Source organism: Lissotriton helveticus, chromosome 11 (genome assembly GCF_964261635.1).
Source record: "Lissotriton helveticus chromosome 11, aLisHel1.1, whole genome shotgun sequence".
Lineage (NCBI taxonomy): Eukaryota > Metazoa > Chordata > Amphibia > Caudata > Salamandridae > Lissotriton > Lissotriton helveticus.
This window is the reverse complement of record NC_136072.1, coordinates 2,415,041-2,443,022: the sequence shown is the minus strand read 5'-3', so window position 1 is coordinate 2,443,022 and position 27,982 is coordinate 2,415,041. Positions and strand designations below refer to the sequence as shown.

The 27,982-nt window shown below is 44.0% G+C and overlaps 1 protein-coding gene across 1 annotated transcript; it reads left to right on the top strand.

The window, feature by feature from the left end:
• Positions 1-237: 237 nt before the first annotated feature.
• On the top strand, positions 238-23,801 carry LOC144791741 (uncharacterized). Its single transcript, XM_078666509.1, has 6 exons — positions 238-399; positions 3,573-3,699; positions 14,640-14,750; positions 16,909-17,001; positions 17,957-18,067; positions 20,149-23,801. Exons 1-6 carry the CDS (start codon positions 376-378, stop codon positions 20,841-20,843), a joined length of 1,161 nt encoding a protein of 386 aa, XP_078522635.1. The 5' UTR covers positions 238-375; the 3' UTR covers positions 20,844-23,801.
• Positions 23,802-27,982: the final 4,181 nt, after the last annotated feature.

The following is a 27,982-nucleotide window of genomic DNA, read 5'->3' as shown; positions in this document are numbered from 1 at the left end:
CGCGCGCTCTGCGGCAGCGCGCGGTCTGCGCACGCTCTGAAGAATAGGATTCCAATCTGTGCGCATGCGCTCTAGGGCAGTGACGACATCAGGCCTCCTATTGGTGGATCTCGCAGAGCGAACTATGTGTGTAGTCTGCTCTTCTCGTCCACCTGCCCCTGTTTCCGCGGCAGCGCGCGCTGTGTGCATGCTCGGACGAGTAGTATCTCTAGTTGTGCGCATGCGCCCTGGGCCGGTGACGTCATCCGGCCTCCCATTGGTGGATCTCGCAGAGCGAGCGGTGTTTGGAGTCTGCTCTGCTCGTGCACCTGCCGCGGCCTCTGCACAAAGCTCGCGCTTCACCCCCCCACGGTACCCCCCCAGAGCCGAGGAACCATGGCCCCGCCCGGAGCAGAGAAGGTGAGCGAGGGGGGGCACGAGCGGCGGGGACCGGGGGCGAGAGGAGGGGCCGAGGGTACGGGGGGGGGGCATTCGGGGTGCCTGAGGGGAGCTGTGGGGGGGGGCTCTGAGGAGCTGTGGGGGGCTCTGAGGAGCTGTGAGGAGCTGTGGGGGGCTCTGGGGGGCAGAGAGGAGCTGTGAGGGGCTCTGGGGGGCAGAGAGGAGCTGTGGGGGGCTCTGGGGGGCAGAGAGGAGCTGTGGGGGGCTCTGGGGGGCAGAGAGGAGCTGTGGGGGGCTCTGGGGGGCAGAGAGGAGCTGAGAGGGGCTCTGGGGGGCAGAGAGGAGCTGTGGGGGGCTCTGGGGGGCAGAGAGGAGCTGAGAGGGGATCTGGGGGGCAGAGAGGAGCTGTGGGGGGCTCTGGGGGGCAGAGAGGAGCTGAGAGGGGCTCTGGGGGGCAGAGAGGAGCTGTGGGGGGCTCTGGGGGGCAGAGAGGAGCTGTGGGGGGCTCTGGGGGGCAGAGAGGAGCTGAGAGGGGATCTGGGGGGCAGAGAGGAGCTGTGGGGGGCTCTGGGGGGCAGAGAGGAGCTGTGGGGGGCTCTGGGGGGCAGAGAGGAGCTGTGGGGGGCTCTGGGGGGCAGAGAGGAGCTGAGAGGGGCTCTGGGGGGCAGAGAGGAGCTGAGAGGGGCTCTGGGGGCAGAGAGGAGCTGTGGGGGGCTGAGAGGGGCTCTGGGGGGGCAGAGAGGAGCTGTGGGGGGCTCTGGGGGGCAGAGAGGAGCTGAGAGGGGCTCTGGGGGGCAGAGAGGAGCTGTGAGGGGCTCTGGGGGGCAGAGAGGAGCTGTGGGGGGCTCTGGGGGGCAGAGAGGAGCTGTGAGGGGCTCTGGGGGGCAGAGAGGAGCTGTGGGGGGCTCTGGGGGGCAGAGAGGAGCTGTGGGGGGCTCTGGGGGGCAGAGAGGAGCTGTGGGGGGCTCTGGGGGGCAGAGAGAAGCTGTGAGGGGCTCTGGGGGAGCTGTGGGGGCTCTGAGGAGCTGTGGGGGGCACAGAGGAGCTGTGGGGGGCACAGAGGAGCTGTGGGGGGGCTCTGAGGAGCTGTGGGGGGCACAGAGGACTGTGAGGGGCTCTGGGGGGCTGAGAGGAGCTGTTAGGGGCTCTGGAGGAGCAGAGAGGAGCTGTGAGGGGCTCTGAGGAGGAGAGAGGAGCTCTGATGAGCAGAGGGCCTCTGGGGGAGCAGAGAGGAGCTGTGAGGGGCTCTGGGGGCAGAGAGCAGCTCTGAGGAGCTGTGAGGGGCTCTTGGTGGCAGAGAGGAGCTGTGAGGGGCTATGGGGGGGCAGAGAGGAACTGTGAGGGGCATTTAACCCACTGTGTACAACTTTCGGTAGCCCAGGGACAACCAAAAAGGTGCTGGGCATAGCCACTGCATTCATTATACCAGCTATGCTGACGCAGTTCCACCAGTATTAATGTAGATTGAGCCAAAGTGCCTCTTTGACACGATAACGAGTGGCTGTGTGTGGGGAGTTGGGAGGTGAGTGAGGGTTGTTTGGGGAGATGGGAGGTGAGTGAGGAGCAGTGCTGTGTGTGGGGAGTTAGGAGGTGAGTGAGGAGCAGCGCTGTGTGTGGGGAGTTAGGAGGTGAGTGAGGAGTAGTGCTGTGTGTGGGGAGTTGGGAGGTGAGTGAGGAGCAGTGCTGAGTCTGGGGAGTTGGGAGGTGAGTGAGGAGCAGTGCTGAGTCTGGGGAGTTGGGAGGTGAATGAGGAGCAGTGCTGAGTCTGGGAAGTTGGGAGGTGAGTGAGGAGCAGTGCTGGTGTGTGGGAAGTTAGGAGATGAGTGAGGAGCTGTGCTGTGCCTGGGGGGCTAGGAGGTGAATGAGTAGCAGTGCTGTGTCTGAGAAGTGCTGAGTCTGGGGAGTTGGGAGGTGAGTGAGGAGCAGTGCTGTGCCTGAGGAGAAGTGCTGAGTCTGGGGAGTTGGGAGGTGAGTGAGGAGCAGTGCTGTGCCTGAGGAGAAGTGCTGAGTCTGGGGAGTTGGGAGGTGAGTGAGGAGCAGTGCTGTGTGGGGGGGAGTTAGGGGGGAATGAGGAGCAGTGCTGTGTCTGAGAAGTGCTGAGTCTGGGGAGTTGGGAGGTGAGTGAGGAGCAGTGCTGTGTGGGGGGAGTTAGGGGGTAAATGAGGAGCAGTGCTGTGTGTCTGGGGGTTAGGAGGTGCATGAGGAGCTGTGCTTTAACCAGATACCCTGAAACATAACAGTGCTTTCTATGTATTTTCTCAAGACACTGAAGCTAAAGAAAGATTAGCAGAAACGCTGTGGTTCAAAAGTGAATTCACTGAACTGTAAATGTAATATAATGAGCAGCATTTAAACAGTTGCATATGTCCAGGGCCATTGGAATAATGGAGCAAGAGAAGACCCAGTTCCTCGAAGGAAGAAAGGGCAAATTTTGCGGCATCACAAAGCTTATAATTCAGACTTAATACTGTCTAGGTCTGGCTTCTCCAGTGAGTAGCTCTTGAGCTACTGGTAGCTCTCCAGCTAAGCGTAAGTAGCTCTCCTGTGTGAAGCCCAGCCTGATAATTAAGACACTCCTGCTTGGTTGAATTAATATAGATATACCAGAATTGAACAGCATGCATTGGAGATTTGCAAAATACATTTAAATATGATACTTAAGTGATGAGTAACGTGGATTTGTCTGACGTGGTCAACACTAATTGTAGTAGGTCTGGATGATTTTCACTGAACATAAGTAGCTCTTATGAAAAAGGTTGGAGACCCCTGGTCTAGGCAAAGGTTTCACCGTAGTAAAAGTTTGCCTAGACAGGCAAAGTTGACTGGTGACGTGCCTTTTTATGTATTTTTTTGATCTGTGCGCTTGCACTTTTTTTTTGTTTTATTAGTCTTTAAATTGTGTAGCAGATGGCATGTTTTGTGGAAGAGCTACAGAAAATCCATAATTATGGTGAAAACTCCGCAGCAGAATTCCTGTCGGAGCACATGTGCTTTTAAAAGATTCTTTACATGAAGACTGTGAGAACATTTTGATATAAATGAAAGTCTGAATTTCGCATGGCGTTTGCTCGTGATTTTTGACGAGATTGGATTGCTTTTTGAGAAACCCGCAAGATAAGGATGTATGCATAGTTCAAGTAACAATTTAGCTTAGATTATTTTGCTTTTTTTTATATATATTTTTTTAATTCCAGGCAGAATTTACATTTTATGATGTTGCGGCCCGTTTCTCGGACGATGAGTGGAAGCTTTTACACGAGTGGCAGAAGGAGCTGTACAATAACGTGATGAAGGAAATTCAGGAGGCCTTGTACTCACTTGGTAAGGTTACTCTGTCTTGAGAATGTAGAAAAAGTCACATAATCAACATGATTCCACCTTTTCCTTAAAGTATTGGATATAATTTATGTTGTCTGAATTGAGGAGTCTACGTTTTTACTGTTACACAATCCCTTCTCAAAAAGTTTGTAAAATATGAGACACACTGCTATTACCCTGATGGAAAGTGTGATGGTTTTTGGTGCAGAAATACCAGGGAGCCTGAATCCCAATTCTGGCTTGGATGCATAAATCAAAAGTTTACTGTACTAAGTTTTTCTCACAGGAATGGAAAACAACTACTGGGACCTGGTCTGTTTTTTTTGGCAGTTTTCCCAATCCTGGAGAATAACTGTTTACATTTGCCATTTCCTCTGAGCTGGCGGAAAACATCAGCAAGAGGGCCATGGTGCATTGGGGGAATGGGCAGTAGGCTTCAGAATGTCTAAGGGGGAGTAATGTTTGTTTTAATTACCCCCCCTCCCGTCTTGTTTTTGAAGGGGCAGGAGGATCCGTGCTGCTGCTGGCAGCCTCTTTCACGCCAGTAAGAAAGAGAGGTCAGGTGTCTGTGCCTTGAATTATCAGGTCCTGGGCATGCGTACTCCAGCTGAAATTCCCTCACTCGTTTTAGGACTAATGACTCTCAAAGCACAGATTATTCTTATGGACACCAGTCACGAATTTTCATATGCAATTCAAGGACAGTCTTTACAGTGTAAAAAATGACAGTGTTGGGGGTTGGTGTAACTCGCGTCATTTGCTGTAGCGAAAATATGCTAAATTCAGTGAGATTAGACAGGATTTTCAGAGAAGCATATCCCAGCATTTTGTTCTAATTTCTAAACTCAAAATGCACCCTCACTTCCAAAATGTGCTCGAGGATGCATTTTTGCTCATAAGATTGTGCTAAATGCAGCAGAATGAGAGTCCCAGCGGCCGCTTCATCGTTCCTGTGCTTCTGTAGTAGGATTTCTGTGCCAAATTACTCAAGGGGGCACAAAGGCATACTTTGGGGTAATTTTACGTCAAGAGTTACTCAATATTACTCCAGTGTAATTCAAATTTTGCCCAGGCCAGGTGGTGATAGGAGGGTCCCCAACATATAAAGAACAATTGGTTGAGCCTATGATTTGCAGTTAGGCAATTCCTTTTGTTGGAAGGATAACCATTCCGAAAGGATTCTTTTTGATATCTGTAAAGAAAACATTTCTTGAACATTTTTTCTCTCCAGGTTATGGATTTGTGCGCTGCAGAAGCTGGTGTAATGTCGTGGGGGGGCATTGAAAAGGTCATGGGTGTTGGCTTCTTTTTGTGTTGGAAAAGAGAGAAGTCGAGTAGTGCAGGGAAGTGCCCTTTGGTGATATGATCACTGCCACTTTTTGCCCAATGGTACGGATTTACTTGACTGGATGTGCACTTGGTCTTTGCTAAACACTTGCCAGTGCTCTTTCCCTAAAAACTGTACATGTGTTCAATTGTAACCCAATTCTCTAAGACTTTAGCACCCTTGTAAGTTCCTAGTTAATTGTACCTATGAGCAGGAGTATTAAAGAAGGTCCCTCTGGGCTGCAGAATGTATTTTTCCACCCAAAGAACCCCCACAAAAACTGCATGCAGACTGCCACTTCACTATACATAAAAGGGTGCAAGCTCTTCTGAAAACATAACATTGCATACTCCCTATGTGCAATACCCAAATGCAGTGCATGCCTTATATGTAAGTCAGGGTGCAATATAAATATGTGAGGGCATATCTGCATGAGCAGATATGCCCCAGTGATACCTAGTTCCATTACTAGGCAAACACAAGGAGATGATGGACGGAGTGCTGAAATTCTTCAGACACTCACCCCCAGTGACGGATCTGGTTTGAATCCATCATCGTTCTTTTGCTCACTTTGCCATCCGAGTTCAGACCAAGCCTTGACCCTGTTCCTCATGGGAACAGTCCAGCCCAAACTGCCAAGCCCGGTCTTACCTGGACCGGACACAACCTGGGACTGGTTTCTGGGTAACACCCCTCATCAGCCAGGCTAGCTTGAATCCAGTGGCAAAGTGAGCAAGGGGCCCCTGTCTGGGCATACCCTGCCAACTTAGGGTGAACAAAGCAAACACAAGGAGATGATGGACGGAGCACTGCAACTTTTCAGACACTCACCCCAGTCACAGATCTGGGTTGAATCCATCATCGTTCTTGAGCTCACTTCGCCACCAAAGTTCAGACCGAGCCATATGCAAATCAGTCTTGACCCTCACTTTGCCACTGAATTCAACCTAGCCTGGCTGATGAGAATCACCTGAAAGGGTCCTTTTCACCTTGGCTCCACACAGCATTTTTAAACGTCCTTTTTAGGTCTCGCTAGACGTAAGCAAAAGCGAAGCTTTTGCGTCTAGCGAGACAACTTATGTTGTTACTTTTCGGGGAATGAGGACAGCAAAGTGGGACGCGCATTGCAGGCCGAGATTCGACCTCGTGAGCGCGCACGCCCAGCCTGGCGCCGTGCACGTCCCCTGCCACAGTCACACACATGCACACGCAGGCAGGAAGGCACACAGACACGCGCGCGCGCCCCCCCACACACACACACATACAGAGACACCCCCCCCCCCCCGCCGCATACATAGAAGGGCCCCCGGCCGCCGCATACATCGGGACTCACCGGGTCGGCTGGCGCTCGCCGGCGGGCCGGTCTCTCCTTCTCCAGCGGGGGCTCCATCTTCTGCACGGGCCCCCCCCCCCCCGCCATGGCTGGCACGGCATCTCCGGTCACAACAGGCTGAGGCAAAGCTTCCGCGAGGCACTGGGATTCGACACACCTCTTTCCGGCCCCGCCCACAACCAGGCGGCGGGCCGGACATCTGCTTCCGGTGTTTTCCTCTGGGCTGCGGCGGTGATTGTTCTCTCGTCTCCTCCTGTAATGCACCGTTCGCTCCTCTTGTATTTTGTTGTCTCACGATGATCACTTTTGCCTCATGTAATGTAACATTAGCTTTTGTAATTTGTTCACTTGTTTTCCTTGATTCTACAATTAGACAGTAAATTGACCACATTGTAAAGTTTAAGTCACACTCGTGTACATACATTCATTCAGAAGATACACACATTTAAGAGGGTAACTGGAATGGGGACCTAGTGGTTGTGTAGCATTTCTTCACAATTTGAATTGCTCTGTGGAGTTAGACCCTGCTCACAGCTGATTGTAGCTTTGTATCTTCTCAAATTACAAGGCATCTTAATGTATTTATGTGATTATCTATTTATTTAGGGATACTTATGTAGCGCCGATCTAGCCCGGAAAGGCAGCGGAGCGCTTTGCGCGGTAAGGGGATTTGCACACTTGGGGGTGCCTGGTTACAGATGGCACGTAGGGTCGTTTACACCAACAGGCTGTGACATCTGTGTGGGAGATTCTGTCACGAATACTCCATCGGGTTATCGAGGGTCTTAAGAGGCTTGGAAAGTCCATGAAAAGGAACAGCATTAACCAAAAGTTGGAAATTAAACACCTTGCAAAATCTGTCCCGTCAATGCAGCTCGCGCTGACGCGCAGATGCCGTACCCTCCTAGGTTAGTCCATGCCTTTCGACTCGTATTGCTCTCATGTGTGCCCCAGGCATCCGTATTTTAATTCAGTCACCATCCCTATAGCCCCTGGATGTTAGGAGCCAAAAATGTGTTTGGCTGCAGCCCCGTCCCCCGCTCGCGCTCTTTGGGCAGGATAGCCATGACTAACTGCATTGCTGTTTGTAGGGCGCCTCTCCAGGGAGTGCTCGAGCACCGGCGCCGAGAGGCCATGAATACCCCTGAATGAAACAAGTCAGGACTTTTGGCTTTGTCAATGGTTGTTCATTGTATAAGATAAATAAGCAGCAACTATGGCGTGTGTTTAATATTGAACAAGCATTACTAATGCAATAGGTCTCGTCTTTTATTAAGTTAAAGCCATTTTCTTTGCTATACAATAACATTAGCAACGCAAATGGCTTTAACTTAATTAAAAGCGAGACCTATTGCATTTTCAATGCTTGTTTGATCAGTACCCAGTCATCAGTGTTAAGATTGGGACACTGCTCTTCGCTTACCTTTGCCGGTCCCGCGTCCTCAACAGGAAGCAGCCGCAGGCAGCCTTCCTCCCCTCCCCTAAGCCAATCAAAACTCTGCAATGGCAGCATTGTGATTGGTCGGGACGGCACCCAGCCAGGCAACCATGGGGAGTCCATTTTCTCCTTGTGGGACCATGCTGTACAGGTAAGAGAAGGTTGTTGCAATATAAAAGACCACTGAGGGCAGAAGGGAAGAGGCAGTGGCAGTTCAATAATACATGCCAAAAAACCCGATTGAGGAAGGAGACTCCTGATGTTTTAAGTCCAAAAGGCCTTTATTTTATTTGTCTCCTGCCTAAAATCTCCTCTCTCTTTTCAATGTAAGTCAATGGGGAAAATCGATTCCCCAGGTTTTTTTTCCTCAAAATATCCCTCTTACCAAAGTCATAATGTTGGCAAGTTTGGTACATTGGATCACGGAGGGCAGGAGGAATGGGGTAGGGACACTGACTCAGATAAGAGAGGGCAGGAGGAGATGCATAGGGGCACCAAACTGACTCGCAGCGCAAGAGTTGAGGGTTGCCGCAGCACAATACATCGCACAGGGCAAGCGGGACGGCAGTGCAGCAACAGACCATGGCAAGCAGTAGGGAGGGAATACGGCAATGCACATTAACAGCAGAGAGCAGATGGGAAAGTGGCAAGGGCTGCAAGCTGACCATAGCGGACAGACAAGAGGGACAGTTCCAGCATAACTGACCATGAAGGACAGGAGGAAGGGGAACGAAAGCGGACAAAACAAGGCAGGAGGGAGGGGGATAGGGGTCTTCACATGGAAAACGGAGTTCTGTCCAGAACAACAGCCTTGGTGGTCAGAAGGGAGGGGTAAGAACTGGACAGACAAGAGGGCAGGGGAAGGGTCTTCACAACAGGCAGGAAGAGCAGTTGCAGCACAGAATGCTGGGCAGAAGGGAGTGGCAGAAAAATGGACCACGGAGGACCGGTGGGAGAGAATAGGGGCATGGAACATGGACAGGCAGTGTGGAGGTGGCAGGGACAGGCGACAGCCATTGACCATGCTAGGCAGGTGGGAGGGACAGTGACAGCTAAACAGAACAGTCGGAGTAGATGGGAGGGTGGCAGGTCCATGGAATATGGTGGGCCAAAAGGAGGGAGCAGGGGCACACATACAGACATCGGAGGGCAAGGGGCAGCAAGCCAACCACAGAGGCTAGGCATGGGGACAATGATGCTGAATAGAATTGGGGACCGGAGGGCAGGAAGAGTGGGCAGGGACATCAAGCTAAATGGAAGGCAGTGGCAGCACATTGGACCATGCAGGGCAGGAGGAAGGGGCTGGTGCATGGGCCCGGACAACAGTGAGTAGGGAAAAGGAGAAGGTGGATGGGGCAGCAAACTAACTGTTTGGAGAAGGCAGGAAGGGCTGTGGCAGAACAAGGGCTACACACAGAGGGAGCAGTGTAATTGACATGGACAGTGGATGGCAATGAGGAAAGGGAGCAGAACAGTGCCAGGCCCTCCATTCAACCCCATCCCCACAGTGCATTGTGATGGGCTTCTAAGTTCATGTTGGGGAAAAAAAAAGCTTAAAACTTCACTGAAAAAACCCAAAGGTTACAGGGACATTCTAGTTAGGCTCAGATTTCTCTCGTACAAAAAAACAGTAAAATTCAGCAGTTACTGTTAGCTGAGCTAACTAACTTGCGCCACCGCAATGCACTGCTTATGACCTCACATATTACACCACTCATGACATGATCAGTGACATCATTAACATCTAAAATGACGTCACTGATGACCTCATCCAGAGAATCTCTAATGCACCCCCTCACACCCACAAGAGCCTTTCATAAACCCACTCGACCGTTCACAAATACATACACAGACCCATTCCAGTAATTGCACACCCACTCACTGATTCATCGATCTACACATAAATCCACATATTCATCCACACCACTCATATACCCACCAACTAAAACAGCCACTGACATAACCACTCATACACCCATACAACCACTCACACACTGAGCCAGTCACCCATAGAGCTACTCACACGCCTACTCACCCATGCAGTTTATCACACAGCCACTTACTCATACATATACAAACACATACTCACCCACCTATACAGTCACTCACACAAGCACACCCTCACCCATACAGCCACTCTCACATTCACTCACCCATACAGTCACTCATATACCCCATCACGCACTAAAACTGACTTCCACATACCCAGTTACCACCCATATACCACTGACACATCCACTCACTCACCCACACAGACCCACACACGCACTCACCCACACAGACCCACACAGACACACACACACACACACACACACTTGCCCATACAGCCCCTCACATACACACAAACTCACTAACCCATACAGCCAATGACTCACCCACCAAACTCATTCACTCATCCATACAGGCAGTCACACACACTCTCCCCACCCACACATACATGTACTTAGACAACCAATCAGTCATCCATACAGCCACTCACGTACCCACTCGCACATCCATACAGCGGCTCAGACACCAATTGATAGACTGATACAAACATTCACACAGCCAGTCACTCACCCATACATTCACTGAGACACCTAATCACTCACTTATACAGTTAGTCATGCACCCACAGAATCGTCCATACAGGCACTCGTACACCCACTGATTCACCAATACATCTTAGTATATATATTTAACACTCAAACTTTTTTTAGAAAAACACTCAGTCCCTGGATGATGTCATTTGATATGTCATCAGTGATGTCGCTGACCATGTCATGAATGATGTAATATGTAAGGTCATAAGCAGTTCATTGCAGGGGCACAAGTTATAGTTAGCTCAGCTAACTGTAACTGCTGAATTTCACTGGTTTTGTATGTTGTTAATGTTAACTGCATTTGTAAAACACAACTGCTACCCGAAGGTGTCCTGGTGCTGAGTGAAATCTGAGCCTAACTTTAATGTCCCTGTAAACCTTTGATTTTTTTCCAGTGAGTTTCTATGTTTTTTTAAAAATTCTATTTCCTAACTATAACGTCCCTGTAACCTTTGGGGTTTTTTCCAGTGAAAATATAGATCTCTTACATATGTTATGTTTGTGTTATTCCTTTGCCCTTTTGCTTTCTATGAGTGTTGCGGTACCAATGATTGACCATTTGTAGTGCCTTGCTGGAGTAGATTTGAGCCCATTTTGTAGGTTGTACTACTGTTCTAATTATAGGTTTAACTTTAGTGATTGCCAATCTTCTTAATCTTTTGTGAGAGTGTGTTTTAAAATGTAAATGCTTCTCCCGAAACCCCTCCTTACATTTCCCTAACCCCAACTCTTTTAGTAGTAAATATTCCTCTATTTGCCGCCACTTCAAATTGACTCCCCCACATTTACTCCACAAACGTATACTTCTGTGTGTGGAGATTTGTGACTGTCATTTGTGAGCACTACTGGAGTATATTTTTTCCATACTCCAGAATGCTCTTGTGCATAGGTTCTTTTTAGGTTTCGCCTGGCGATCCGCTGTGCAGTAGCTTTTCGCGCAGGCAAAATCTTTTGAGAATAGTATGTGGCTTGTGTCCTGCCTCTGTCTTCCATTGGCTAGCTCCATAAATGGAGGCTAGCCATTGGAAGAGAGAGGCGTCCGTCATTGTGCGAGGCGATTCGTGGGTGTTCCGTAAATTTTTTCCCTCTCCGCCCCTTTTAAAACGTCATTGCGGTGGTGGGCGGTTCCTATTTTTTTTATTTTTTTTTGGTCAGTTACCAAAAGTATTCTCCAGGAGTGGGCTGCGAAATTGAAGTTGCCAGGAAGGAGTTTATATTTGCGATCAGGTAAGCAGCATTTTGTTTGTAATTTTCTTTTCCCTTTGTACGTTTACCCCGTCTCATGTCGTCTTTGTTTTTTTACGTATTTGCGTGTCTCGTTTCTGTGCCCGTTCCCCCCCCCCCCCCCCCCCCCCCCTCCCGCTGTCCATGTCTCTTTGTTTTTTACGTCTTTGCGTGTCTCGTTGCTGTACCCCGTCTCATGTCGTCTGTGCCCTTCCCCCCCCCCCCCCCCCCCCCCCCCCCCGCTGTTCGTGCTTCTTCAATCATACAAACATGAGGCAAGACCACGTCGCGCTCAGGGGAATGCAGAGGCAGCGCTGGCTGAGGGAGTGCAGTGCACGCGCCGCCGCTGGCCCTCTACGCGGGCTCTTCCTGGTTGTGAGTTTTTCACTACTTATTTTAGGGGGAAAAAATGGGAGTCTCACCCTCCCAGCTGCTTCCATAGGTTGAAAGGTATGATGGCTGTTGCCTGGCACTGGCTGGAGAGCTCTCAATATGGCCGTCACACTGTAGTTTGCAGTGTCCCCATTAGATGACACGCGAGTATGGTGTTTGGATGTAAAACTTATCTTTTCAGAAGTCCTGCATAGCCCACAGTCTGCTGACTAAAAGCAATCCGGGCAAAAGTTTGTGAAAGAAATTCTGTACCTTTTAAATTATATTTGCTTTTCACCTAGTCCCATAATGTATTTGTGCCAGGCCATCCAATCGATAATCAGAACGAGCGTGTCAAGCCATTTACTGGAGACCACAAACATGCACCGCTCAACTAAATGTTTTCTGCTGTGGTCATCTTTTCTGGAACTAATTAGTCGCGTGGCATTGATTGTTATTTTTTCCTGTGCCTCATGAAATTTTAGACGTCATTTGCGCTGACATCACCTCGGATGAATTTAAGCGGGACGTCATTTGACGAGGAGCATCTCTTTAGACATCACTTTAGCTGTTTTAGGAAGAGGCGATTGTGAAAATGACTACAAAATGTGAAGCACTGCGCTCTGTGGTTCTGCCTCACATCGTTGATATGGTGGGCATGGAAAGACGTTTGATTTTCTCGTTTTCTGAAGGTTTTCATTAACGTTGCAATAAAAATACATTTGACAATTTGACTTTGCATGTATATCCGGCCGGTTAGGAGCTGGCTGCATGTAACCTGGACGACCTGTTGTTTCCACGAAGTGCACGACTAGTTGGTTCCAGTCCTTTTCTTTCTGGTTGCAAAATCATCGCATTCTGGGAGTTTTAGTTCTGTTTAGTTAAATTTAATAAAAACAATACAGACGCCAGAAAAGACAATTTGTTGATGGGAATTCCAATACGGGGTTATGTCCCAGTGAGATGGCGTCACCTGTTAACCCGTCACTTACACTGGCGTGACTGAGGTTACCCGCCCTGGCGAGGAAGTGCTTTACCTGAAATATGTTTGACATCTGATTCGAGAGTTCCTTTTCTCCAGCCCGTCTCCGAAGGCTGCATGTTGTGTCTCGCCTCTTATAAGCAGGGCGGGTTTTAACTTCCCGTGAGTTAGGCATCCCTGATTTGGTTATCGTTTTTGCATACACCCGAAGACAAGAAGTAACCTTGCTCCCAGCCAGGTGTAAAGAGATTTTATTGTAGTGGATATTTTAGTAATGTTATATAATAAACGATTATTCATTCATAAGGCGATTTAAAAAAAATAATTTGCCTCATCTCACCCTACTTTCCTGATTGTTGATCCACACTATCGTAGCACGGGATTGCCAGTAATGCTATACTGCCTGTTTGCTCTTCCAGGTTCACACCCAATAGCAATTTCAGGGTGGTATGAAATCCTATCGTTTTAATTCACTACTCTTTATATGCAACTTTTTTTGAGTAAGTAACAGTTCCTTGAGATTTGTTTTACCGCATAATGCACCATAGCGATGACCGCGGTTCCACAAGTCCACGTGGTGTATTTTACTTTGCATATTAATACGCTAATGCTGTGTAAAGGAAGGCAAGTCTTCGCTGCTGCATGAAGCTATTGGCATTGTAAATGACAATGCCATTTATTTATCTGATTTCAAAACCAACACATATATAAAAGTTTGTCATTTACAATGCCAATAGCTCTAACTTTTCCGAAGGCGAAACCATTGCATTGTAAATGCTTGTTATGTTCTGTAGGTCTAGGTTGATCTTTTATTCGCATTGTATTTTTTTACTCCTCGTGTTCATAATCCATCTTTCTGTGTTGTACACATTGTGTTCCGTTCATCTGTCTGTATGTATTAGTTACTGGGCCTTCTTGGCATAGGTCAGTTTACAACTTCATAGTTCCACTCCTTTATTGGTGCAGATTTACAACTTCTGTGAATTCACATAACTTCTTAGAAGTTAGGCCAGAAACCTGATGCAGTCTAGGGCAGGGTTGAATCGGATTGCATGGTAAAAATGTTAAGGAAACACCCCATCAACTATGGAAAGGGATTTCATCATAATGTAAAATATGTTCCTATTACAGAGAAAGAGATGAAAAAAAAGTTGTTACACAAATATGATGGCGACTACATTTCCCTGTTCACAGTATTGCACCGAAAATATTTACACTTCCGGCATGCTCTTTGTTTTGTAATCTTAAAGCATTTCCAGGCATACACTTGGAGAGTTCAGAAAATTCCTAATAATTGTAAATATTTATGCCTGTGGCTATAGATTTCCAAATATCTTTGTGAAATATGCTTATTTTGTCTTCAGCATCCACACTTACGTATTGTGTGTGTTGTGCTGTGTATATTTCTGTATCTAGTGTGCATGGTGTGTTTTAAGTGTATCTCTTCACATACTATGTACTTTTTCCTATGAACACCTCAATAATGGCTCGCGTATCATCCAATATAGATTGATTTCTGTCAAGGGTGAGCATGACTGATTGTGTGTTGGATTATCCAGATTTTTCTCCTTAAGACAATATTCTTAGAACCGATGAAAGGTTGTAGTTTCATTAGACACCTTACACTACAGTAATATAATTTTATAAGCAATTGCTTTGCTAAATATACTCTCATTTTGAAACAGGTCCGTTAATTGCCATCTCGGTCTTCTCGCTAAGAGCCAAGGGCAAGGAAGAGCTTTATTCCACACGCCAACAAGACTCTGAGGGAAGTCACAGCACTAATCCATCCCCAGGTGAGTGATGAGAAACCTGACCGGGATAAGGACGTGAAACTGTTGCCACCATACTTGATTATGTTTGTTAATAGACACATGCACCAACGTACTTTAAGTGCATTTGCTTTACAGTAATGTGTATGAGAGGAATGCCTGTCTAAGCAGCAAATCTGGCTCATATTTTAATACATGTTAATACGTCCATCACTTGCATCATTTCTTTATCAGCACGCTTGCCTCCCAGTAATGAGAATGGAAGTCGCACCGGCTTGAGCAGTGATTTGGCTGATAAAGATTTTCCATCTCAGCGATATACACTCTTGTAATCAGTTTATTAATTCATGGCTTTTATCAAACGTCTATACTAATAAAAAGAGGCCTGTCAATAGCCGAGCTGCTGTTTTTTGTGGGGGGTTAAGTGTCTGATGTTGGAATTTACTTTTGTGCCAGTAAATGCAGTTGTTGTAAGGCAGCTGCCCACAATACTCTGTGTAGGCTAGGTAAAAGAATGCAAGGCAGAGACCAGAGTTTGGAATAAACAGCCTTGACTTTGTTGAGATTTACATTTTGGTCATATATGGAGACACCGGACGATTTTGGCCTTTATAAACTACAATAAAGGAGACTTTTGCATTTTAGGTTTCAGTGCACCTGTAAAGTATCATAAGGAGGCTTACCAGAGCAGAATTTACAGGTTGTTTTGTAACTTCCTCCTATTAATACTGAACCATTCTAAAAGAAGCCTCATTTATGTTGGCTACACAGTACAATAATTGATAATGCTAAATTTGTTTGAACTTCTAATAAATTGAACTTTGTGTGTGTGTATACACACGCACTCAGTGTCGTACATAAGGCAATCAAATGTCGTACATAAACACAGAAATGTCCAATGTAAGGAAAACGAAAACTAGGTAGCTGAGGAGTTGGTATTCAAGAGGCAAAAAATGGTCAAATGGGAGCCATGATGTCTGTCCTTTTGCAACCTGGTGTTTACAGCCGTGTTGCCTATTCCCCAACACCCAACACCCCCCCCCCCCACCCCCACCCCCCTTCCCTTAAGCTGCAAAAAGTGTGGCCTGGGGTGCGGAGCTCAGAAGAGATGCATCCAACCGGTTCTTACCTTGGCCACGACCCCAGAATAGGTACATTTTTTAGGAGAATTCTAAACCTTGTTTTCCCTTTGTTGATCAAAACAAGTAGACTAGCGTTTGCTGCCCCTTCGTTCGGTTTTAACTAATTCTTCTCTATGAAGAGGCCCGAGCGTGCGAAACACTTTAAGGGAATTCAACATCGCTTAATGTCAAAAGTGGCAACCTTTATTTCATGCTTTAGTCTTCTTTCTCTCTTGTAACATATCTGCGGTGAAACTGATAGCTTTTTCAGGGTGGTTGATTCTCACTTTTAATCTCAAACCTTAGCTAAATGTCTCTGGTTGACTTCTCTGGTTCTTACTTTCCATCGGTGCAGACCAGATTGATAGAAACCAATGACCTATAGTTTGAAAGCTTCATAACCCAAAGCTCTAATCAGTTTTGTTTCTGTAGTTCACAGATGTTCAAAGGTCTGTAGCGTAATTTGAACTACTGGGATGAGGATTAAGAATTACAAACAGAAAAACAATCAACATAAAGATATGGGATAAAACGTTTAATAGCATTGTTACAGCGTGTTATTCCTCATTGTTTGCATGCCATCTCTAAATCCACTAATATATATTGATGTAGTACCACCCTTGGCTATGTATATAGAACTCTACATTAACGTCTGGTATATTACTGGCTGTAGTGTTCCTTTTTCAGAGGCTAAATACAGCAACTCCACTCAATGGAAAGATGCATAAAAAGGAAATCTAGAGAATAATAAAAAAAAAAATAGGCTCACCACATCCTCATGGTGTTCTGTCTGTTTGCTGCATGAGAACCCCCACATTCCAGAAATGCATCCACTCTGCACTTAGGGCACCCTGAAGCCGCCTTCGTGTCATGCTGGACTGCGGTAAATCCAAGAAGAAGAATTGTGTGCAGTCTCCATACTGTTGATGACTGTCAATGCTTTGAGGTAGTCCCCATGCAGTCTGAACATTATAGAAATGTATATTATATGCTTAATAGTTGTGAATTGATTATGTAGTTATTGTCTTACACTCACATATTTTTGCATCCTGTTCGAACAGGTCCAGTTGTCACTGCCGAGGTTCCTTCTGTAGATAATAATATGGATGAAACACATTTCAAGGATGAGCCGGAAGCGGAAGGAAATAGCCCAGGTATGGAAGCACCACGCTCTCTGCGTAAAGAAGAGGCCAGCTCTATGTCTAGAAGAAGGCTTTTCTCCTTAGGCTATTTATGCCACCATTAATGCCACTGCCACCTCCCTTTCTTATCACGTCTGTATTCTCGATTTACATCACCATCCCACCAAAGTCCAGATACTTACTAGCGCCACCACTATGCCCTTACCTCTACCACTCTTCATGGCTACTTGGATTCCCTCCACTTATACACTAACCTCCATTTCCGCCATCGTCTGCTAGCACCACATACATTCGAGCCCCGACACTCTGATACTTTGTCTAAATTCTGCACTGACCTCTCTTGTACCCCCACCTCCCTTCACTACCACCCTAGGGCATGTCAGGTACCTCACTCTCATGTCTAAATTCTCCATTCCCCTTCGCACCACATCACCCTCCACATCCTCCTCCAGTTGTATCACTACTCTCCTCGGCACACTTCCATCCCCACAACCATTCTCTCCATTCATCCAGTACAAAGTGCATATAAGGCAGGAGTTGTAAGCTCTTCACTGCCCCACATATAGCAGTGGAGTGGGTTTAAGTGGCCGCTCTAAACATTTCAGGAAGGAACTTACATTAACACTAGTTGAAATCTCCTGATTAAACTAAAGGAGGTGGGTTCATTTAAGGTCCCAGATATGTTATACCATAGAGGAGGGGAAGTAGCTGATGCTATTCTCCAAATAGGACAGGCGCTTGTGGCAGCAGAAGTTAAGATCACAACCAGAAGTGACACCAAGTGCAGTCTTCAAAAATAGGGAGCAAGAAATGTGTTCTCCGTGATTACTATCGGAGCATAAGAGGACTATTGATGACTCTTAAGTAGTATCACGCACGAAAGCACGTACATGAAAATATACAGCTACAGAATATTGTTGCATCAGAGTTCTGTGGTATTGATCGGAGACTTATCTTCCCGTGCCAGAACCGATTGTCATCTCACCTCATGACCTACTAAGTTCTGAAGAGGAAGCCGACTTGGACTCCACAGACTATCATGGATCTGAGACCAGTGAGCACACCAGCCGCACCACAGGTAAGTCCAAGATTGAGAACTTCCAAAATTAATACTTTCCTATCTGCGGGCCTTCATACGTGCTTGAGTGAATTATTTCATCCTTGAAAAGGACACCAATTTCATGCTGCTCAAAATCATCCAGAGTATGGGTTTGCTTTTATTTTGTGTGATCTGAACATCAAGTCACAGCCTGTCCAATATTATTGCCATCTGGTGGCTGTCTGAGGTTGTGTGAATATGTCTGTAGCTCGCACATGCCCATGCTGTTTTGTTTGGACCTCTGACACAAACAGACTGTGAGGTTCGGTCTCTGGTGGACATTTACCCACTTCTTCCATCATCCGGTCCTCGTCCATGACACCTGATGTGTGTGGGTGGGCTCAACGCTGTTTGTTAGCAGAACTCTTGTTGCCAAGGGATCTGTAATTAAAATGGCCTGCAGGTCTTCCTATAAATGCTTAGTTAGTCGCTTTATTTTAGATACCTTCTGCAAGATTAAAAACATTTAAGAGAGGATGTTAGTAGGGTATATTATGTACCCAAATATCTTACGTCAACATGTTTCCGCTAAATTCCTTGCCTAAGAGCATCAAATGGCTTTCTTCAGGACTGAGTTTCTTCTAGACCCCTAGATGTTCCGTGGTTATTTGCCACTGTTTTTGTGCATTAATCATTTGGGACATTCTCACAAACTCCAACACATGTATACCAGTACGAACCAATACTTGGGAATTTCACTATTTTTTGTCTGGAAAGATATGTAAAGAGAAACGGAGATATTAGACCACGTCTTTTACACTTAATATGGTTGTTACGCATTGTTGCACAAAGTTAGTTTTCACCAATTGAAGTATTCATGCATTTGTTTACACTCGCTGGTGGAAACCCCTTTTAGACCCACATGGAGCGGTGAGAATACTCCTTAAAATGTAACGTTGATGATTTTCAATCATGTGAATATACACTCTTGTGCCAGAAAATAAACGTCAAGACCTACACTTCCCACACGTCTCTATTGCTCCATAGGGTGTTGGAGGTAGGCGGACACTGTATGTAGTTAAACACTACGGAGGGAAAAATATTTGTTGAAAACGTGTACTTTAAATATGTTTTATTGGTAAAGTAAGTAAGCAAGTACCTTGAAAAAAACATGCCAATGAGACGTACTTTATCAGAAGTTCACACCTGCCAGCATACCTAACCCTGTCCTCAACGCCCTGCATGTGGAAGGGCTGCTTTGTGTGCACAACAGGGTATTAAGCTTATTTATCAGGGCAAGCATGTTCATCAGTCATCGCGCAGCCCAGTGATTCTTGGGATATGTAGTCCCAACCTCATTGACTCAGGAAGGTTTGTGTTTCCCCAAGGATGGGGAGCGGGGCGGCGGCACGCGCGTGTATATGTCAACCTGTGGCACTTTGCTTCATGTTGTTCCAAGCCGTTCAATTCACAGTATTGGGTGGGTGGGGTTGGGATGGTGTGCCTCGTGGCCTCATTTCCTCCTTGTTGAAGGAATATATAAACCCCCTTCTTTTGTGCATGTGCCCGTAATGAGTTTCATCACCTTTTATATTGATGGAACCATTGGTATACTAAATATCTACAATGACCGCACAAAACTCAGTACAGTACGCATAATACATATCCACATGTATTTTTTTAAAACATTTTTTCATTACACATTTTCAGTTCAGAATATTTGAGAATACAAACCGTTTCTTGGACCTATTAATCTACTATGACCCTGGTTACTAGGTAGCTGGAATTTCTGTTACTTTCCTGAATATCCTCAAATCATTATTGTTATTGCTAGTTACATCCACCAGAATAGGAAATTACTGAAGGGGACCTGGATTTACAGAGTGGAATTCCGTACAGAAATCCTAAATGCTTGGAGATTAACAGAAACATTTACTGCCTGCTTTTCAGGGGGGCGGAGGGTGGAAGAAGGTGTGTGGGGAGAGTAGGAGAGATGAAACAGAAGGATGTGTCTTAACAAGCGGAGCATATCATGATTCCCCGTTGCCTTAGTTATTTACTCAATTGTCATTGTATTACAACTAAAAAGTGTTTCACTGACTTTCATTTCATTCCGGCAGGAGTTGGGATTATGAACAGGCAAAGGAAAGTTCGAGCATCTATACCATTTACCAAACAAAAGACAGCCAGTAAATCATTACCACGGGAAAGCAAGATCCAGGTGTCACAGAGCTCTCACAAGGGAATAACCTCGAGAAGGCAAATGTGGGGAGAAGGTTACCAGACCAAAAGAGGAAAAAAAACAACTCAATTCGGAAATCGTTTGTATCAAGGAATGCCCAAACGAGGAATGTTACAGAAATATAATGAATATGAACATAGTCCGAAACATTCACAATTCCCTAATGATCTTGAAAACACAGAGGAGCAGAACCAGCCAACTTACACATGTAATATGTGTGGAAAAATCTGCAGGCTGAAGGAGGAATTCATGAGTCATATGGCAGATCATCGCAGAGTAGGGCCATATGCATGCACTGATTGTGACAAAAGCTTCCTTCAAAAGGGTAATCTTGTCAAGCATTACAGAACACATACAGGCGAAAAACCTTTTCCCTGTGAGTTTTGTCAAAAGAGGTTTGGTCGAAAAGATTATCTACATGTGCATATGAGACTGCATACTGGAGAGAGACCGTATAAATGTAATGACTGTGGGAAGAGCTTCACTTGGAAGGGCGATTACAACCAACATCGCAGAAAGCATACCTGCGAAGATCTACGCTCCAGGAAGAAAATGATGAAAACCCCAAAATAATAGCTTAAAACGGCCCCAACAAATAAGTCCTGTAATGCATTGTTTTGGAGAGGAAAGCAATCCGGTATTGAACCGAATACATCACTGAAAAACCAACAACTTAAATCAGTAGAACCAGATGGTTTCCATTCAAAACTATTCAAAATAAACAGCATCAGGAAGACAGCAGTCTGACATGTTGAAAATAGAAGTGTGGCTCATGGGTGGATTAATTGAAGAAAGTATTCAGTCTTGAAGTGAGGGTTTTATGAGACCTTAATTTGTATTTCTCTCTGAAATTAATCAACCTGTTTGCCATTTGTGTTTTTCTACAGATGACCCTATACACTGTAGTAGAAAAATAGATGTACGGTAGGCATTGTGTTTGTTTAAACTAATAGGAGAATTATGTAACAGAAATAGTAATGGGCTTCTAATAGGTTGGAGACCCCATTTTGGGGGGAATGTGAGAGTGAACATGCTAAAGCATCCTGAAGTGTCATGGCAGGTGTAGTTTCCTTACTTGCATTGGAAATTGTTTTGATTCTTGAGATGCATGCTTTTATTTTTATTGAATTCACTTCTCTTATTTGTGGTAGCTCCATTAATCTACTATATGTCTGGCTTTCAGCTACCAAAGTGTTTCAACTTAACCAACATTAAAGTATACATTTCTCAGAGTACTTCAAAACATTTGTAGTGCCTCTTCAACCCAGTCTAGGGAATTCCTTGTTATACTGGTGACTGCGACCCGGGAGAAATGAACTTTTTGCTCTCTAAGCAGATACATAATTGACTTTTTGAGTAGATCATTTAATAGCTAAAGTTTCAAAATGTATATATTTTATAAATAACCTTTCTTCAAAAACTGTATTTTTGAAAGATTATTCTCCCTCTCCCTTTTAAGAGCACCAAATCAATTCTAATGTTAATAGTATAAAGAGGGTCCCTCGAAGTGCTGATGTTACAAGAAAATGTAACCACATCTTGACATTTTGCACTATTAAATAGTTTTGCCATCTAGTGATACACTTGCTTTGAAAGCAGAGTGCTGGAGTGCTTGAGCACTGGGCAGTCTCCTCATGAATTTCCCCCTCCACTTGTTGCAAAATATTTTCTTACATTCAATCACCAATGTGAACATCCCCTTTATTTTTTGCAGCGAAGCCTAGTGCCCTCGAGCAAACGGGCAGCTCTGTCTTACTAAGGGTAACCCATACCTACCCAACATCTAATAGTGGCTGCCTTTGTAATCTTCCGAACCCCGTTATGAAACAAAAGAAAAACTAGAATGAAAAAGAACATTTTATTAAGAGAAGAATGATCACAATACCTAGACATGCAGAGGATCCAACATGTCAACAATTAAAAAGTTATATAGTACAGCCACCGGAATCGGGCACCGCAAATAAATTACAATCAGAGTTGAGACTCGCATCAAGAAAATGTTAAAACAGCCTAAAGATACCTCTAATGAACATGCACATGTAATCAATGTATTTACATGGTTTCTAAAATCTATAATATTAGAGCAAATGGTGGTTGCATTATAAATTATATTTTGTATCAAAAACTGAATTCAAATGAGATGCATGAGTAGGGTTGCCTTACCATTAAGGGAATAACAAAGAGGGCAGTGACACTGTTGTCCATTACGAAACTGAAGCGAGAAGGAGGCTAATTCCACCGATTTGAAGAAACATGTTGAAAATATAACAAATAGTAAGTAGAGTAAATGCAGCCAATCCTATGACAAAAATTTAAGGACTGATAGTTAGAACTCGTGGATTAATGGCATCTCAAAGATCTTATTATTGTCTTCAATAATGAACCAAAAAAAAACACAAAATTCGATAAAAACTAAAGTGGTGACAAAACCTTAAAGGTAAATAACACAAGTTGTTTAATGGCGAGCCTAAAGAGGTCTGCAGGCGTAGGAAAAACTCAGATTAAATGAGCAAGAGGAAATACAATGTTGACATTTGCAAAACAGACCAGAAAAGCCATACATTAGGAACAAGACACACAAAGTACCTGAAGAAATAAACATACTTGAAATATCAGACAAAACTTTGCAACTAAGGAAATTAAAGGAAAACACACTTCGTCCTTTGGAAATATTCTCAAACAAATGATGTGCTTGGCGTTTGCTCTATATCACTGAGTTCTGTGCACCGACTGGGAGAAAAATCAAAGAGCACCTAGACTAAACACCAGCATGCCTCTCAACAGGAAGACTTTATGAAGAATACAAAAACCATTGGTGTACTGGGAAGTAGCTGTACAGTGCAGTGCGGGACCCTCCAACATTAGGATCTCCTGTCTTTAACACATATGTTTCCCCGAATAGGATAGCATGAGATGTAGCGTCTTTATATCTAACCCTGATACCATTAGGATTAGTACATTAAGACTGTGCAACAGTATTGCTAAATATTTTGTATATACAATAAGCAGAAGTTCTGGTACTCGTACTGAATGATGTATTTTATGATATGTGCTTGGTTGGATAAACCTACACTTTGAATGTCTGCAAAGTTTCTTTATTTTCAATTTTTGGTTAGTGAATGTTTGTTTTGAAATTTTCATTAATAAGACAATGTGTAAAATGTAAATCTACTCGCTCTTGTGAAGAAGTTCAGCGAGCATTACCTCTGCCCTTACAAACACGGTGTCATACATAACATCATAAGTGCCCTTCTGTCTCAAACCGTGGATATTGCAGTGTTTGTGGCAACCAGAAGTGCTTAAATATGATGGTGAATGAAGCACTCTGTTGTGAAGCCTCACTGGATGAAAAGATAATGCGTGATAACTGAAGCCTTGTGAATAGTCATCTGCTTCTGAAGTTTTCATGCCAATTACTTTCATGACTAACTGAATGGATATGTATGGCATGTGATTAAGAAATGAATTTCATTTGAAAGTTAAATTCTTTAAATGGAGACATTACTGAAATAAAAACCTAGTTACATAGTGTGGAGAGACTAATGACCTTTTTTTTACACCTGTGATACACTTGAATAGTGAGAGTAGTTATTATGAAACTGTTGTGGTATCTGGGTGTTGGAGGTGTAGGACTAGTACCTTTAAAAAATGTCCTCAACCTAACTGCAACCTACTTGACCTCCGTCTCTGAAAGCGGAGCAAATGTGACCAGATGGATAAGTTACTTACCTGTAATCCTAGTCCTCTACCAGGGGATCCTCATCAAGGTCATAAGCACTGAATATTCCCGCCCACGTGCGGGGACCCCGGAAATATTATAAAAATATATATGTAAATTACATATAAATAGCTCCACAAATATGTATACACATATATCATTTTTTCTCACACCAATGCAGCCCCAAAGATGGGGCTAAACAATGTAAATAATCATACATATACTGAAAAAGCAATGAAACAAAAAACACATTAGGTCAAATAACTCTTAAACGCTGTGTTGTAATGAGCACAAGACTCATAAATCTTGTAAATTGCCAATAACTATACATTGTTAGCCACAGGCTGCATTGAACAGCAATAGCATAGAAAATGAAACCATTTTCAACAAAAACTGTCAACGTGCCTTTAAGGCAGCCATGACCCCTGGCTTCCCATCATGCCTCAGGGGTGACAGTTAAATCCGTCTCGCAACCCTGTTGCAGTAGTGTATCCTAATTGGTCCTGATGAAAGCCTGGTAGGGGAGATGCCCCTGCATGGCAGAAACATGTTGACCATGATACCAACTATATAGGACAGTCAATATTTCAGACTGCTATACACTTTCTCTTTTAATCTTGACACCATGATTTACCTCTAATAAAGATTTCCCTACATCATGGTAGCCAATTTTAACTAGCACTTGTTTTTGCTTTTTGATTACACTTTTCTTCACTGCATATTTGTTTTCCCACACCATTACACCCACACATTGTACTCTGGGTCGGATCCATCTCGGGCGGTCTTGGAGAATTGGAGATAAACACACACAAGATTATCAGGTGTGTCTCCTTATCTGGACCATGACCTTACTTAATCCCAGATGATGAGGCTCCGCCATATGGGTGGGCTGATGGGATTCCTTTCCTATTATTCATACACTTGTATGCTCTAACACTCATACACTTGCCTCTATAATTTTCTTGCTCAGTCTTCAGGGTTCAATAAAGACCGCCACCAGTCTTTATTATTTTTTGTACCACAATGTAGTGCCTTTTGCCAATCTTGGATCCTCCGGTGCACTGCCCTTCCGTTGGAGCAAAGAAAAGGGGGGTGGCCAAAACTCAGGCCAAGGGGCTCAAGGGACCGCGCGCTATCAGAGATTACCAGCCCATGACAGGTAGAAAACTGAAGCCTCAAACCAGCCCTGCCATCAACAACAGGGATCATTCTCTTTCGCTCTTTTGCACTGAAACTCTGGTTCTGTGGCAAACGGGGAACCAGCTCCTCCTTGTCTGATGTCCAACGCCGTCTGATGGAGCAAGCACAATGCTTTGGAGTTTCCATTGATGGCGCGCTGGCGATCGCTGTCCAGCCTTGCTACTTTCTGGGTGCTGGGACTGTAGGTCCAAGACATCTGCCCTTCATCTGTAGCTGTCACTGATGGGAATTAGGACTCAGCTTAAATCATCGTTCTGGAGGTTATTATGACTCTTCCTTTTATTCTGGAAGATCCTGCAGAACCTGGTGATATAAAAACCTGACACAGCTGTTAGTTTCCTTCAATATAGTACAATAGTACAAATGATTCTTCTTAATAAAAAGCACCTACATTGTACATTTTAGAACCATGCTCTCATGTTATAGGAGCAGCAGGAAAATCTAAAACTGCTAATATAACAGGCTTCTTATCTATAAAACAACATTTTCTTCAAAACATTTTTCCCCTAAAAATCACATGGGCATCTTCCCTACGTTCTACTTTTCATGATCCAACCTATGCAACATCAGCTCTAATAAGGACTCTCAGTTTATTTACAGGGACTAGGTAATACAAAACTAGCAATGCCCTTAGACTTGTAGAACAAAACTACCCACATCTAATTCCCCTTAAAGATCGAAATAAGGGAACAACAATCTAGACTACTGATCCTGTCATAATTTCATCAAACAGGATGGGCAGTAATAAAACCTATATATTCATTTTATTATTGCTAACAATGTTTAAAACAGTATTACTGAATAGCCAATTAAATGTCTCATTGCTATTTCACAGACAATTTAGACAGGCAAAAAAAATTTTTAGAAACGGAGAGAGCAAAATACATTTTACCTAGCCTTAATTTGTAGAGGAGCTAGCCTCCTTCCTCCAGTTTGACAGTAGGAAATCTAAAACAGGTTTAACTTCTGTCAACACTATCAACCCGTATTTGTAGCAACTAGGCATAAACAAAGTTATAGGAGGTACATAGCACTTTTGAGAGGGCTAAAAATCCTTTTAGCAAATGTACACATTTCATTGCCTCAGCTTGTAAGCATTAGTGCTGTATAAATATGGCAAAGCTTATCTGTTAATCAAAGTTCACATATACCATTTATATCATTTTCTATCACATGAGTGCATAAAGTGCTTGTTTTTTGCCCCAAAAAAGGTAAAACGCAGACCTTGCTCTGGAAGCCATGCTATGCTTCTAAATATAGAGCTGACATTTAACTCTTCCCAGCTGCTATTCTGTGTGTGCGCGCGAATACAATCCTATTCCTGTTTGTCAGTTTTAGAGTTAAGAAAATAACTTCTGCTGGTTTTATACATATTTTCAATTATAAGCAGCGTGCAGTATACTTTTGCAGCAATGTAAAGGTCAGCTCTTTGTTTTATACCTAAATGTATGCATTTACTGAAGCCTAAGGCACTTTAAAACTGCTCTGAATGCACAGTTATTTTTTTAAATTAATACATTTTGCCCAATTTCGACTTTGATATTTGGGGCACTCAAAAATGAATATCCTATCATTTTTTTACATATTAATCATCCTCAGAATGTTCTCTACAAATTGCAGAGATTGGACATTAGACATATCTCATGTAAATCCTTAGAAAAACGAGTTTTTTATGCCTGCTCAGAGTGATATTTCATATGCAAATATCCTCAATATGTGATATAACACAACTTAAATTAAATTGTAATGCTAGGAGTCAGAGTATGAGTATTAGGCTTTATAAATATTAAAAAATTAATTTAAAAGCACTTATTTTTTAATACATTTTAATAATGAATCATTTTGTCTTTTAATAAAACCAATAATTTTTGATAATTCCACATATAAAAAGCAAGCTGCATTCATTCACAAGCCTAAGCACAGAAGCCTAACTTGAAACATGACACATTTTTGCAACACTTTTTTCAAAAGGACAGTTATTATTTAACATCAGAACCAAGAATGTGCTTATGTAAAAGACTTTAAGAAAAGGAAATCCTCACTGTTATACAAAATAATGAACGTGATTTTTGTAACTTTTGAAAACGGCAATCTGAAATGCAGGGTTTCACCCCGTGTTTTAACGGACAAAATCCTTCGTGGCCTAAAAAAACAACAGCTGTTGCTAAGCTTTTTTCAATGTTGAAACGTAAGCATGGTGGCAGTCTATTTAAAACGGAGACTTTTCTATTCATGTTCTATAATATGTGTTTTAGTTCAGCAAAAATGCACTCAGATGATGTGTTTGCCTGTCAATATCTAATACAATGTATCTAAGAAAAATGCTTTATAATTGTTTATTTATTACAAAACACCCCATTTCGTTTTTTGAGGCCTATTTTGACCTATTGAATGTGAATTCTAATTTTATCTTTTAAGCATTTGCAGTTTGTGCATAGTTGCTTATCAATTTAATAATAACATAGTTATTTAGCATATCATATGGTTCATTTCTGGATTTTTATTTAATATTAATTAAATGACATTTTGCATAACAGACTGAAGACAAGAAGAAAAACCACAAACACACGCATTGAGCTCGTTTTATACATATACAGAAGGGGTCAAACACATAATACAGCGTGCTTAATAGCCATTATTTCATAAATAGCGCAATCGCTATTTACTTTCATAAGTTGCAATGTAAAACCACGAACCACATAGACATTTAAACACAACTAGTATTTACAAATGGTTTGGTTTAAGTACAGTCTGTGGGCGGTCCTTTGTTTCTGTCCTAAGTGTTGATCTGTGG